Below are 14,991 nucleotides of genomic sequence, written 5' to 3' on the forward strand. Positions count from 1 at the left end.
TACTTCAAAACCGGATATATATATATTTCTGTAGAAACAAAAAAGATCATAATTGTTTTGTTGTTAAAGTACTCACTAGTCAAACACTATGTTGCGCACAATGGTTTTAACTTTCAATGATGCTACTCTTTAGACCAAAAAGGCTCATCTTTCTCAGTTGCCAAATTCAGTTCACATTCTTTTTTCATAAAAGCGACTAAGCGTTGACGCGCGCTTATTATATAAATTGAGTAAAATACACTACATATTATAAAAAGCTATGTCAAGTTTCAAAAATATATATACTGAATATTTTCGTATGTATGTTTAGTTAAACGACCAAGCAAAATACAATTGTTTTCATTTTAGCAGTAAAATATATAAATTTGAATATAACGTTTGCATACAGAAGAATATTGATTTATTAGCGAGATTAAATGAATGAAGGTATAGTACATTTTAAGAATGTGTATGAGTGGCAGAGTGGGAATGCATTTAGTGGCTTTATATGCAACTTGGCCGAATTATCATGAACTATATATTAAAATGCGACTTGCCAAAAATATTGCGTTTTGGCCTTTTCACATCCGTGATATGATCCTAAAATTTAATATCGTCTTGACAGCATGTTCATATGTACAATACCACGACTTTGAGTGTGTATATATAGACTATTATCTCATATCATAAGTCATAATATTTTCTCGCCATTTTCAACTCATCTAAACCATGACTTCACTCTCAAAGACAACTTTGATCTTAACTCTCTTCTTCGTATTCTCTTGCTCATCACTTGCGAAACAGAAGTTTGTACCAGAGATTGAAGCTTTAATATCCTTTAAGAAAGGTATTTCCGAAGACCCTTTAGGGATATTGTCTGACTGGACCACCACCGGTCTGGTACAACACTGCAATTGGACCGGAATCACCTGCGATCGTACCGGTCACGTTGTCTCTGTTTCCTTGATGGAGAAGCAACTTCAAGGTGTCCTGTCTCCAGCCATAGCAAATCTCACCTATCTCCAGGTTCTTGATCTCACTTCTAATAGTTTCTCCGGCGAAATACCATCAGAAATAGGGAACTTAACAGAGCTTAACCAGCTCATTCTTTACTTGAATTATTTCTCTGGTTCAATTCCGTCTGAGATTTGGAGGCTTAAGAATATTGTGTATCTTGATCTGAGGGATAACTTGTTGACCGGTGATGTTCCTGAAGCAATCTGCAAAACTATATCTTTGGAATTAGTAGGATTTGAAAACAACAACTTAACCGGAACGATACCAGAATGCTTAGGAGATTTGGTTCATCTCCAAATCTTTATAGCAGGCTTGAACCGGTTTAGTGGTTCGATTCCCATATCAATTGGTAATTTGGTTAATCTGACGGATTTTAGCCTGGATAGTAACCAGTTAACCGGTAAAATACCGAGAGAGATAGGAAATCTCTCGAACTTACAAGCTCTAGTTTTAGCTGAAAACTTGTTGGAAGGAGAGATACCAGCTGAGATCGGAAACTGCACGAGCTTGAACCAACTTGAGCTGTATGGTAACCAGTTAACCGGGCCAATACCAGCTGAATTAGGCAATTTGGTTCAGCTGGAGGCACTCCGGTTATACACAAACAAGCTGAATTCTTCAATTCCATCCTCATTGTTTCGGTTAACGAGGTTAACCAATTTGGGATTATCGGAGAACCAGTTGGTTGGACCGATACCAGAAGAGATTGGTTTCCTTACGTCAGTTAAAGTCCTTACGCTTCACTCCAACAACTTAACAGGAGAGTTTCCACAGTCCATCACAAACATGAAGAACTTGACAGTGATAACAATGGGATTCAATTCGATTTCCGGTGAGCTCCCGGCGAATCTGGGGCTTCTTACAAACCTTCGGAACCTTTCTGCACACGACAATCTTCTTACCGGGTCAATACCTTCTAGCATAAGTAACTGCACCAGTCTTAAAGTCTTGGACCTGTCTTATAACCAGATGACTGGCAAGATTCCTAGGGGTTTAGGACGGATGAATCTTACATTACTTTCTCTTGGGCCGAATCGGTTTACTGGCGACATTCCGGATGATATCTTTAACTGTTCAGACTTGGGAATTCTTAATCTGGCACAGAACAACTTCACAGGAACAATCAAGCCATTCATTGGGAAGCTTCAGAAGCTACGGATATTGCAGCTATCTTCTAACTCTCTCACTGGATCAATTCCTCGAGAGATAGGGAATCTCAGAGAGCTGAGTCTCTTGCAACTTCACACTAATCATTTCACGGGAAGAATCCCGAGGGAGATATCAAGTCTGACTCTACTGCAGGGGCTTGAGCTGGGTAGAAACTATCTCCAAGGTCCAATTCCTGAAGAGATATTTGGCATGAAGCAACTCTCAGAGCTCTATCTGTCCAACAACAACTTCTCAGGTCCAATTCCTGTCTTGTTCTCGAAGCTTGAATCTCTTACCTACTTGGGTCTTCGTGGAAACAAGTTTAATGGGTCTATCCCTGCAAGCCTCAAGTCACTTTCGCATCTCAACACACTGGATATCTCCGACAATCTTCTCACCGGAACAATCCCTAGCGAGCTGATATCTTCGATGAGAAACTTGCAGCTTACCCTCAACTTCTCAAACAATTTATTGTCAGGAACCATCCCCAATGAGCTTGGAAAGCTAGAAATGGTTCAAGAAATCGACTTTTCAAACAATCTCTTCTCTGGGTCTATTCCGAGATCTTTACAAGCCTGCAAAAACGTGTACTACTTAGATTTTTCAAGAAACAATCTCTCAGGCCAGATTCCAGATGAAGTTTTCCAACAAGGCGGCATGGATATGATCAAAAGCTTGAACCTTTCAAGGAACAGTCTCTCTGGTGGAATCCCTCAAAGCTTCGGGAACATCACGCATTTATTCTCCCTAGATCTCTCTTATAACAATCTCACAGGCGAAATCCCAGAGAGCCTCACCAATATTTCAACGTTGAAACATCTCAAACTAGCTTCAAACCACCTCAAAGGCCACGTCCCTGAGTCCGGCGTGTTCAAAGACATCAACGCAGATGATCTGATGGGAAACACAGACCTCTGCGGCATCAAGAAGCCTCTCAAGCCATGTACGATAACCAAGAAGAAGTCAAGCCACTTCTCCAAAAAAACTGCAATCATCGTGATTGTTCTAGTATCAGCTGCAGTTCTTCTTCTCATACTCCTTGTCCTGATTCTCACCTGCTGTAAAAAAAAGGAGAAAAAGACTGAAACTATAACAGAATCTCCAATGCCGGATTTGGATTCAGCTCTGAAGCTAAAGAGATTCAACCCAAAAGAGCTTGAACAAGCAACAGACTCATTCAACAGCGCCAACATCATCGGCTCAAGCAGCTTAAGCACAGTCTACAAAGGTCATCTCCAAGACAACACAGCGATCGCAGTAAAACTCCTAAACCTAAAGCAATTCTCCGCGGAATCAGATAAATGGTTCTACACAGAAGCCAAAACGCTAAGCCAGCTAAAGCATCGCAACCTAGTCAAGATCCTGGGGTTCGCTTGGGAGAGCGGGAAGATGAAGGCATTGGTGCTTCCGTACATGGAGAAAGGAAGCTTAGAGGACGCGATTCACGGCTCCGGTGAAGAGATCGGAGGATTCACCGAGAGAATCGATCTGTGCGTTGATATCGCTAGCGGAATCGATTACCTTCACTCTGGATTCGGATTCCCGATCGTGCATTGTGATCTGAAGCCGGCGAATATACTCCTCGACGGAGATGGAGTAGCTCACGTCAGCGATTTTGGGACTGCGAGGATCCTAGGGTTACGTGAAGATGGAAGCGTTACGGCTTCTACATTAGCCTTCGAGGGGACGATTGGGTACTTAGCTCCAGGTAAAATTCGAAATCCAAAACAATATTTTAAAAGTCAAAAATACTTAGCTTAAGGGAAGCTTCGAACCTAGCTCCTCTTGAACAATATAGAGAACAGTAAACCACTAGACTAGAGAAATTTCAAAACGACCGGTAAAATGAAGGATGGGCTTTATTGGGCCAGGGCCAGGGCCAGGGCCGGCTCCATTGATTCACTTACTTTTTTTTTTTTTCAATGAACAGAGTTTGCTTATATGAGGAAAGTGACGACGAAAGCGGACGTGTTCAGCTTCGGGATTGTGATGATGGAGCTGATGACGAAACGGAGACCGACTTCGGTGATCGATGAAGAATCACAAGGGGTGAGTCTGCGTCAATTGGTGGAGGAAGCGGTTGCAGATGGAGTGGAAGGGATGATCAGGGTTCTTGATTCGGAGATTGGGTTATCTATTGTTACTAGGAAGCAGGAAGAGGCTGTTGAAGATTTGTTGAAGCTCTGTTTGTACTGTACAAGCTCTAGACCTGAGGATAGGCCTGATATGAATGAGGTTCTTACGCATTTGATGAAACTCAGAGGGAAGACGATCTCAGTTCCAGATCGTAATGGTGATTTAGAAGTGTAACACAGTAATGGTCCGTTTAATCAAAGTCGAAGACGAGCTTTGTTGTGCGAGTGTCGTACTATGTTTATGTTTTCTTTTTATTTTCTCTTAAGATATTGGGCTTGAATAAAGGGCCCAACAACTACTGTATGACATTGTAAAAGTCTCTGATGAGTTGATTGCATATTTGCATTTGCGCAAGTGTTAAAGACGCTTGATTTAAGGGATGACTCGTTCCGCGGTTACGGTTGCAGATGCGGATTGTTGCGGTTTCGAACAGTTTTAAGAGAATTACATTTTATATAATTACAAAAATATCAAAAATTATAATATTATAATAAATATAAAAATTATATTTAGAAAGTTATAGTTTTAAATTTTTTAAAATTATATAAAATACTTTTGTTTAAAATTTTTATAATATTAATTAAAATATAATAGATATATTTTAGTATTTTTATAATTTTAATTTAAAAATTTTACTGCATATTTTTATTTTTATATTTATATTGTTTTTTTTTAAAAGTATCCTCCTACAACCGCAAACGCTAGCTGGAATCAACTTTTGAATTTATAAAGTTTAGAGTGGTTTAAAGCAGTTTGGAGCAGTTTGAGCGATTGTTACAAAATGTCAACCACTACCAACCGAAAAAGTTGCGTTTGCGGATAGTAGCGGAAAAATCAGTCATACCCTTAACTGGAATACCCTTAACCGGAAGGAAGCCACTTCATAGTTTATTCAAATTTTCCCAAAGTAGAGAAGTTGATCAGCCGTATCACACATCTGTTTTTTTTTTTTTTAACTCAAATTTCAACTTTCATTTAACCTTCTTGTTCACCATACATGGGATTGTCATTCCTAACTTTAAATTTCAACCAACTTGGCTCTACAGAATATAACTTAGGGACATTAGACGTGTAAGTAAAAGTCTCCTTTGCTATCCTGTCAGCAGCCTTATTTCCTCCTCTTGGACTGAACTGCACTGCAACTTCAGGTATTTTGGACAGAAGATGAGATATAACCTGTAAAGTTGGCTGAAGAATGGGCCAGACTGTTTCCTCTCCATTTAACATCTTTGCAAGGGTTAAAGAGTCAGTTTCAAAGATCACTCTCTTATACCCAAACCTCACCAAAGTCTCAGCTGCCCATCGCAACGCCTCCGCTTCTGTCGTTATACTCGACCCTAGCCTTTGGATCGCTCTTGCTCCCGCCCAAATTAGCTTCCCTTTATTATCTCGACAGATCCAACCGAGTCCACAGTTCTCTCTGTCTTTGTGCCACGCACCGTCAGTGTTACACTTGAGCCAATTTGTAGGGGGTGGCTTCCATTTGTGAACCGGATTGACTCTTGGGGTCCTGCTTGCAGTCATCTTTTCAACCTCATCTTTTTCACCCCTCTCCCTGTCCTTCCATTCCTCTGCGTCCTCTCTTGCTTTCCGGAGAATACTCATCGCCTCATACTCCTTCCCTTGGAAAATAAACTCATTTCTGTTCTTCCATAATCTCCACAGAATCCAAGGGCCAATATCGGCTTGAACATCCTCTTTTGAATACTCTTTCTCTAGATTCAGAACATGAAACAAATTTGAGTAGAGTGAGTTATCTAAAATACCTCCCGGAAGCGTGGGAATGGAGGATAGGGCCCAGACCAGTCTTGCCAACGGACATTGGAATAGAACGTGATTAATTGTTTCTGTCCCGTGAGCACATCTGAGGCACTGTCCATCTCGAGCCATGTGTTTCTTCCTCATGTTCTCCGCTACAGGCAGGGAGTTCGAGATACACTTCCACAGAAAGTGGTGTACCTTCGGGCTTGCTTTGGATTTCCACGCCAACTGATAGAGAAAGTCAAAACTGGGTTGATTCATCATCGTAGGCTCACGGCGCTTTCCCACTTCATTGCACTGAACCCAATACCCTGACTTCACTGTGTAGTGGCCTGTCTTGGTATAGTTCCACACATAGACATCTTCACTCTCTTGTCCACCAATATGTACCCTCTCAATGATGTTTCCTTCCTGTGGTGGGAAGATTCTTTCCACTTCTTCTCTATTCCACTCGCGTCCTTGATTTTGAAGGAGCTCACAAACTCTCATGTCTTTATGAACTCCTCTCCTACTATCAGCTCTGTCACAACGCATTATTCTAGCCTCTCTTGCTGGGTTTTGTGGTAACCAGTGATCCTGCCATATCTTAGCTGTTTTCCCATTCCCTATCAGCATTTGTGCTCCCTGACAGATTAAAGACTGTGCTGCGTGTATGCTTCGCCAGGCATACGACGGTCTTGATCCCAGACTTGCATCCAAAGGGTTTGATTTTGCAAAGTATCGGCTCTTAAACACTCTTGCCAGTAGGGAGTCTTTTAAAGTCAGCATCCTCCAGATTGATATCTTACTTTTCACATTTTTCAACAGATTAATAAAACACTAAACATGCTTTTTATCTTTAATTAATACATTTAAAATACATTAACAAAACTTATCTCTCCAATCTTTATAATATTACTAGGGGTATTGCCACTGTGCAAGCGCGGAGTTCTAAACAGAGTTCTTGTCTCATCTCAATATTTGCTAGAGTTATTGTAGTTGTGAATTTTGTGTTTTGTGTTGATCATTGTTTTTCAAGTTTTTTTTTATTGTTTTAGGGTTAGAGTTGTGATGATAAACTATGTAGGAAAATGTTCAAATGCCCTCCCGCAAGCGTGGAGTTCTAGACAGACTTTTTTTTTTATCTCAATATTTGCTAGAGTTATTCTAGTTGTGAATTTTGTGTTTTGTGTTGATTATTGTTTTTCAAGTTTTTTATTGTTATAAGGTTATAGTTGTGATGATGAACTATGTAGGCAATGTTCTCCACATATGAATGACTAAACCGTGTTAGTAATGTGATTGATATAGTTTGTGGTGTTGCTTGATCTGTCACTAAGATTTATTGTTTGTTTGTCTTTTTAATTTGTTTCTTGTACTGTTGATAGTACATAAATTATATTGAGGTTGTTAAGAGTACCTTTTGTGACTGGATATTTTTTTTCTAGTTTAGTTGTGTAAGTTGTGTGTATTAAGTAATAATTTTTATTATCCTTATTATGTTTTTATTTAATCTTGTTGCTTTTACCGGACCTTTAAAACAAATACATGAAGACTTGTAGAAATAACTATAAAATGAGTGACAATTCTGAGTATTTGAAGGTTAATGGGGTTTTAACGAATTTATGCATTTCTCATAAAATGACAATAGCATTGACCTGTTGACATTGTGCATGTAAGTTATTTTCATAAGCAAAAGGAGTGAGCAGGTGGAGATGTTGTTGGCGCATTTGTGTCTGTTAGAATTGTCTCTTATATCTCTTGGTGTGTCTGTTTTTGTTTCTCTTTTATTTGATGAGTAATATGTAAACAAAAATCATTTGATGAGTGATATGTAAACAAAAATAGTTGTTAGTTGAATTTATCAGAGTTCGTAACTTACTCTGCTTTTTCGTTTAGGTGATTTCACTGATCTTGGTTGTCGTCTTCGTAAGCATCTGCGAAAGTAAGTTTGTAAATTGTTAAATAGCTGGTCGTGTAGTTTGTATTTTTTTAGCTGGCTTGATATATGTGTCGTTGAGTTTTAGTTGAGGTGATTGGTTTGGTATATTTGTTTTGAAGTATATTTGTAAGATTACACACAAAAAAAGAGGCGATAATTAATGATTCATCTTTTTTGAGATTCTAGTTTTTGATGTTTTGATTGTTTGGGTTGTTGTGGTTTTTTTCTAAGCTGTAAAATAAAGGTTTGTGTAAAATTAGTTTGATAAGTAAGGGAGATAAATAGACGACCACAGATCTTGGGTTGGAATATTTTTGATCATTGATGTTAGCACAATATAGACAGTAATATGAAGGATGTATGTTGATTTTTTCTTACGGGTCAATGAGGAGACGGATAACAACTCGAATTGTTTCTTTAGTGAGGCCAGAGCCCTGGACATAACGGATTTGCCTAACCACATATGCAAGTTAAAATATCAGTAATGATATCGAAACATAATATAAACTCAGTTGAAATATGATAATATACCTGGGAGTTCTAGGTTTGTGTTCGCAATCACTTGGAGATTATCGAACAGTTTAATCATGACCGGAGATTGATCTCAAGAGCATCTGTGATGACTTCATCAATAATGGTTGGTGGGATGAAACAAATGAGGAATGGATGATCAGTTATCTTGTACATGCTTGAGCACCTAACATGCTCAAAATGAACCACTTTGTCAATAGAACCAAATTTCAAAGATAACATATAATGATTAGCACGTCTGGTGGAAATAAATCCATGAATCATGGAATTTGCAAATAATATTATTGAACAAAGAATCAGAAAATCAATTAAAAAATTTATGTTAAATAAGTGTGATAAATCGAAGATTAACTTAACTTTTCATCAAGGAAGAGAATTGTGATTCCCATAAACTCACTCTCTTTTTTGAAGTTCAGAGAATCCAAGAAGCGGAAGAAGCCAGCAGCTATGCTCTGACTATTACGACCAAGACGGAGAGACTCGAAGGTTGAGTGACTGACGATGGGGATGCCAGTTTGAGGAATAGAAGAGGCAGATAGAGACATTTTTTAGAAGATGGTTAAAGCTAAGAGGAATCATAAATTTTTGTGGAGATGAAGATTGGGTTCATCAAAGATGAGAATCATATATATATGGTTTTACCGAGAAGCTACAAATCATGAACATTTATGCTCAAGCGATTTAAGATGGGGAGATAAAAATTTCACCGGTGAAGAAATAGATTACAAACAGACATACATCGCAACTCTGTAACTCAGACATGTCTGAGACAATGATGAAAAGAACACTAACTCATGTTCAATGACGACGGTTTACAGTATGGGAAACTATAATTGTTGCAAACTTGAGCTTTTTCTTCATATACCGTCATGGATTCCATTTTAAAATGAAACCCATAGTATATTTGCAGGTCCGACCCTCAGAGAAAGGCGAAGAAAAGCAAGGGCTTCCGACCTTCATAAATATATATTAGTTTCGACCATCAGTGAACGAATTATCATGTAGTTTAGTAGTATAAATATTGATGTTTGTATTTCAATAACCCGTGTTTAAACCATGAATTTTATATTTTTTACAGTTTTTTAAAGTGGGATCCACCTGATGTTGACGTGTCGCTTTTAGAAAATAGTAAATCATATGATATTTACCAACCAAATATTTGATTGATACTTTAACATCACTATACATTTATAAACGGGCCACAAAGATTTTTTGCTTAATGCTTACAAAACAAAAATATAGAGATTATATTAAACAAAATTAAATTGAAAACTATCGCTTTAATCTCGTATGCTTTCCGAATCTGACATCATTGGTCTTGGCTTTGTTGAACGGACTATGTTATGCCCAAGAGAGTGATCACTCTTTACTTCAGGAAGAAAAAAAGAGTGATCGGGAAGAGAAACGAGGAAGAAGAACAGAGCAAAAATGCAGGAGAAGTCAGCATAGAGAGAGAGTGGTTGTCTAATCATAAGTAATAAGATAATATTTGTTTGTATAATTATGTTGGTTATTTAAATGAGTTTATAACACAAAAAGACACTTTATGTGTTTTTATTACACAAAAGAGCAGATTGTGCTACTCAGACACTTTATGTTGGTTGAAGACTTTTTTGTCCTCTCAAAAACAAAACTAGAGATGGGCACTTAAGTAAAAGACCATATTGTTCTGGTTAGTTTGGTTAGTGGGTTTGAATTTTGAAAATACCAGGCTCTGATTGGTGGACGCTTGAAGAAGTGTGATTTGTTTAATAAAATGACTTTGTGCCCGTAAAAAAAGTAATATTTACTCCCTTTTCTGTTTCTCACTCCTAAACCTAATTTTTCCATTTTTTCATTCTTCCAGAGCGAGAACAGAAGCGAGAACACGACGGAGATAGTGACTGCCGACGGAAGTTAAAGCGGTGGATCTAGGATAAATTGACAATGACGACGAGGAGGAAGCGAGCAGGGAAAGCGAAAGCCGACGGTTAGTGTCATTAATTAATCTCTGTGACTTTGATTCTGGGTTTTTTTAGATTGCACAATTTGTAGAGTTTCTTCAGTGAGATTTACTTGCAAGTATTTTGTGATGTAATTCATTGTTGTGCGATGTTATTTTCAGCTTGGTGGATCCAAGAGAGATTCTGAGCATATAGCATATTTGAAGTCGTCCAAGTATTTGGATCTCGTGGAGCATGTTGTGTGTGGAGACTATAGAATGGAGCATGGTGGCTGTGGAGACTAAATCCATGTGTACACTATTGTAATGATATCTATGTGTACACCATTGAAATAATATCCATGTGTACACCGATGTAATGATATTTACATGTACATAAAAATGTAAACCTTCCAACATATAGTTGTACCGATATACTCCATTGCAAATTTATTTATTATTTTTTATTCGAATATTTTCTACATTGAGAACCATTTAAAACATTATTATAACTGGATCACATATTTTATTGATGGGGTCGATGAATATTGTTTAAACCAACCATCTATATAGTGAGTGAAATAAGTGTACACAAGAAAAAGTGTACATATGGACACTAGAGAGAGAGTGTACATATGGACAATAGAGAGTGTGTGTACATATGGACATTAGAGATCGAGAACTTGTGGATAACAATATAACCATAAATGTGTATTTTTATGACTTCAGAAACTTGATTGTTTTATGTTAGATATATAGTTGTATGTAGTATCACTAGATATAATTTGTGCTGGATGAATGGATTGGATTTTTGTGAGAACAATACTCACATTTACACCTGAGAATAATATCCATGTGTATACCTAAATACAATATCCATATGTACACACAATTGACGTAAACAAACATGGTATCCATATGTACACAATCATCATGACTAGTTGAATTCATGTAATGTTGTCTTGACTCAGTGTAAGACGTTATTTGAAAGCTTAAGTGGCTTTTTCAAAATCTTTATATATTTCTCTGTAGTATTGAATCCTAGTGCAGTTTTAAGACAAGTGAAGAACCCGAAAGTGAATTCTGACATTAGGGCTATTCAGACATTACTGAAACAACAAAAGAGAATAAAGTGATGTAAGAGACATGTAAAATAAAACAATTTCATTTCTGTTTTAAGGCAAAGGCAAGGCCAACACAGCCACCATTTACAAGAATATCAGGATAGCTCCCATGAATCAAGGTAATAAGACAAGTAAAACACATGTTGTTTCTAAACTGAAACCCAAACCCCCCCTCCCCCCCAAAAAAAAAAAACCAATTTACATAATGAATGAATCAGGTAAGAGAAGAGGCTCGCCATGGCTGAAAAGGAAGCTTGACCTGTAAACGAAGCTTGAGCTTGACCATGTCGGGGGAAACGAGAACAATTCGTGACATTATTTCACTGTCCATCGCAAAATTCCAACGGGAGTCACCGGAACTCCATTCGCCGGCGATTACGAAGCAGTGATCGGTCATGGAGAACTACATGGGATGACATGAAAGATTAAGTTATGAACAAAGCTAATTGACGATTTAACGGCTGGTAACAACTAACATAATTTAGGCAGAGTCCATCGAGAGAGCTGATGGCTGAAGGTTGGGATTTTTGGATTTATCAGGACAAAAAAAGCAGGCGATGAAGATGATGATGTGTTAAAAAGATAAGATGAATCTGAGCCATTCATATTAAAGTTACAATAATAGATCTAATGGTCATAAAATAAAACATATATAAGTCTTGTTAAAGTATTATAATTATTTTTTTCTAGGAAGGGAGATGTGTGGCTGAGCTTAATTCCCGCTTATTCTCTAGTTAGATCAATAAGCTTTAGAGTTACGGTTAGTGTATTTTAGTTAGGATTCAATAGGTTGTTGGAAGAAAGTGTGTGTGTAGCAATAAGTGTCTTATTATGATATTAAAAGATGGAAAGTGACCTTGAGTGTAATTGTTTCTATTTAAATATACTTTAATAGGCTTTTAAATTAATCTCTCAATATTTGGTGTTTATCTAATCGTAAGTGTGTTATTCAGTTCCTCTTCACGAAATTTTAATTGTAGAACTATGATTTTTACGAAATTAGTTCTCTCAAAATAATTGTAGACAAAGTTCTTATGTTAACTACAATTGTAGACAAAAAAATTTCTCACAAAATAATTGTAGACCACTAGGTCAGTTCTTATGGAAGCATTATGGCCTAGTAGTCAAAGTTTAAAAGTTTATACATTCAGTGTTCAAACCTCAGAGAACATAATTTTTACAAGAAGAGGTCTGGTTTCAATTCTCAGAAAAGACGAATTATACAGAAAATTAGAGAAAATGTCGGCTGTAATATTAGGGACCAGTTCTAAATGGGAATAATTATGTAATTCTGTTGGCGATGTTCATATTAGAAGTAGACAAAGTGTGTTATTCAGTTCCTCTTCACGAAATTTTAAATTCTCATGTTTTGGAGGCCAAATAAATAAATGGGCATCAAGTCTAAAATTTCTCAATCCGGCTATATGTACATGTAAAGCTTTGTTCGGAAACTCGCTAGGCGTTACGTGCGCGGCGCACCCGGACCTAGCGATTTATTAGAAAAGCGAAAAAATTCGGAGAATACGCAGGGAGGAATTTTTGTATTTTTATATGTATTAATACTTTATTTATACGTATAATACATGTTTATGTATAAAGTATCATTGGTATTAAGATTCACAGATTTAAAAATATATACCAAAATAGATATAAAATATAATTGTATTTGTCTGGCCGTTTGACGTAAAATATATATATATATATATATATATATATATATAATTGTATTTGTCATTAACACAAAAAAAATATAACTTTTGTATACATTCTAAAGAATTATTTATTGTAAATGTTCTTGAATCTACTGGTCATTCAACTCAAGTAAATCATGGTTGCATTGAATCTACTGGATGTTAAACTTTTATTCAACAAAGGGTCATATATGAAGGTGATATAGATTGCGTTGAGTCTTTGTCAAAATCTTGTTGTTTTTCACAATTAGAGTTTCTTAGAATTTTGGAGATTTTGTTGTCGGGAGAAGAGAAGAGAGTTGTTGGTAAAGATGTGGTTCATGATTTTTTGATATTGGACTGGACAAATAGTTTCAAAAATTTGGGCCAAATTTAATTATACCGAGGAAGTAAGAGTTATGCGTAGCGTTTTTTTCTTATTAATCGGACGCTTTTTCATTTTCACGTGTTCCACGTCACTTATGCGGCCGAGCGTAGAATGTCACCGAACTGCCTCACCTCGCCACGGTCCCATCCCGAATCACGTTTAGTCGTCCGCGTAATTGGCCAGGTCTCCGATTTTTTTAACAAGGATGTTAAGTTTGATTTGTGCGTATGTGGTGTACTGGTGTACCCGAAAAAGGTATTTTTGGAATAGTCAAGATAGATTTATTATATATGTGTGGTTATGCCATGTATACTAACCCCGATCATCACTCTATATATGTATGTCTTTGGCATCATATTATTCATATACATATGGGTGTGTTAGAAGTATAATATATAACATACAATAATTATTGTCTAAAATGTGGTCAACCAGAAAAAATTATTACTCATGACATTTTTGAATATTATTCAGCACCACAAGCATAGTTTTTATCACCGATACCATCTAGTCCTAGTATCTTCTCGCTACAAAGTATTTACGCCAATATGGATTACTCTTTTGGAGAAAGAATAACATTGTTGAACCGAAATTAGACAGAGATCTTTATTCCTAGATAATCTGATATATCTGCAAGGTTCGGAAATATAAACTCTTTAGGAGGATAGACATGAATCCTTTAGAGATAGTTCGATACGCGGAAAGTGAATGTCAAGTCTGATTTAATGCAAATGAAATGGTAGCGCCAAGTCCACAAGAGTATAGTAATGAGGAATCCAAGTCTTAAACTTGAGTAATGTATGCATGATGAATGGTTCATGGACTTTCACAGCTTCGTTCAACGGCTGCGTCTAGGTTTGGATCGACGGTCTGGAAAAAAAATTCAACTTATGGGGATGTGGAATCTATAGTCTGCGGGAGACTGCCTTACTTGCAAAACTGGAAGCACTGCGATGGGCAATGAAAAATATGCTTCATCATTCGACATTTTAGAGCTTTGGGACGGATTGTAAAGATCTGATCGCGATGATAAAGGAGCCTCATTCTTGGCCAAATTTTTGTAACAGAATTGGAGGCGATAAAGACTCTGCAAATATGTTTTTGGGACTTCAAGATCTCTTACATCCCAAGAGCGCAAAATGGAATTCTGGACTCTTTATCTAGGACTGCGAAGTCTTTTCATAGAGAGCTTTGTTATTTTGTTTGTTTTATTCTGATATAGTTATCCCGGATACCTCAAGTATGAGTAATAGAATAATTGTTGTCAAACAAAGTATAATATATATTATATATATGTTGAAAAGTATAAAATGCAATTCACATTATAAAGTGAGGTTGTCAAACATGAAACATAGAGAAGTTCGACATATATATCTTTCTGTCTAAATTTTTTT

The 14,991-nt window shown here is 36.9% G+C and overlaps 2 protein-coding genes and 1 long non-coding RNA gene across 3 annotated transcripts; 2 read left to right on the forward strand and 1 right to left on the reverse strand.

Moving 5' to 3' along the window:
• The first annotated feature begins 579 nt into the window (after positions 1-579).
• Positions 580-4,626, forward strand: LOC106367629 (LRR receptor-like serine/threonine-protein kinase FLS2). Its single transcript, XM_013807438.3, has 2 exons — positions 580-3,853; positions 4,076-4,626. The coding sequence occupies exons 1-2, from the start codon at positions 709-711 to the stop codon at positions 4,453-4,455; spliced, it is 3,525 nt and encodes a 1,174-aa protein (XP_013662892.2). The 5' UTR covers positions 580-708; the 3' UTR covers positions 4,456-4,626.
• Positions 4,627-5,028: 402 nt separating this feature from the next.
• LOC125578281 lies at positions 5,029-6,537 on the reverse strand. The gene has a single exon (XM_048740663.1). It carries the CDS (start codon positions 6,529-6,531, stop codon positions 5,257-5,259), a length of 1,275 nt encoding a protein of 424 aa, XP_048596620.1. The 5' UTR covers positions 6,532-6,537; the 3' UTR covers positions 5,029-5,256.
• Positions 6,538-8,921: 2,384 nt separating this feature from the next.
• LOC125578282 lies at positions 8,922-10,834 on the forward strand. The gene is made up of 2 exons (XR_007316369.1): positions 8,922-10,463; positions 10,599-10,834. It is a non-coding gene; the product is annotated as an uncharacterized LOC125578282 (long non-coding RNA).
• The last annotated feature ends 4,157 nt before the right edge of the window (positions 10,835-14,991 follow it).

Source organism: Brassica napus, chromosome A9 (genome assembly GCF_020379485.1).
Source record: "Brassica napus cultivar Da-Ae chromosome A9, Da-Ae, whole genome shotgun sequence".
In the NCBI taxonomy this organism is placed as follows: domain Eukaryota; kingdom Viridiplantae; phylum Streptophyta; class Magnoliopsida; order Brassicales; family Brassicaceae; genus Brassica; species Brassica napus.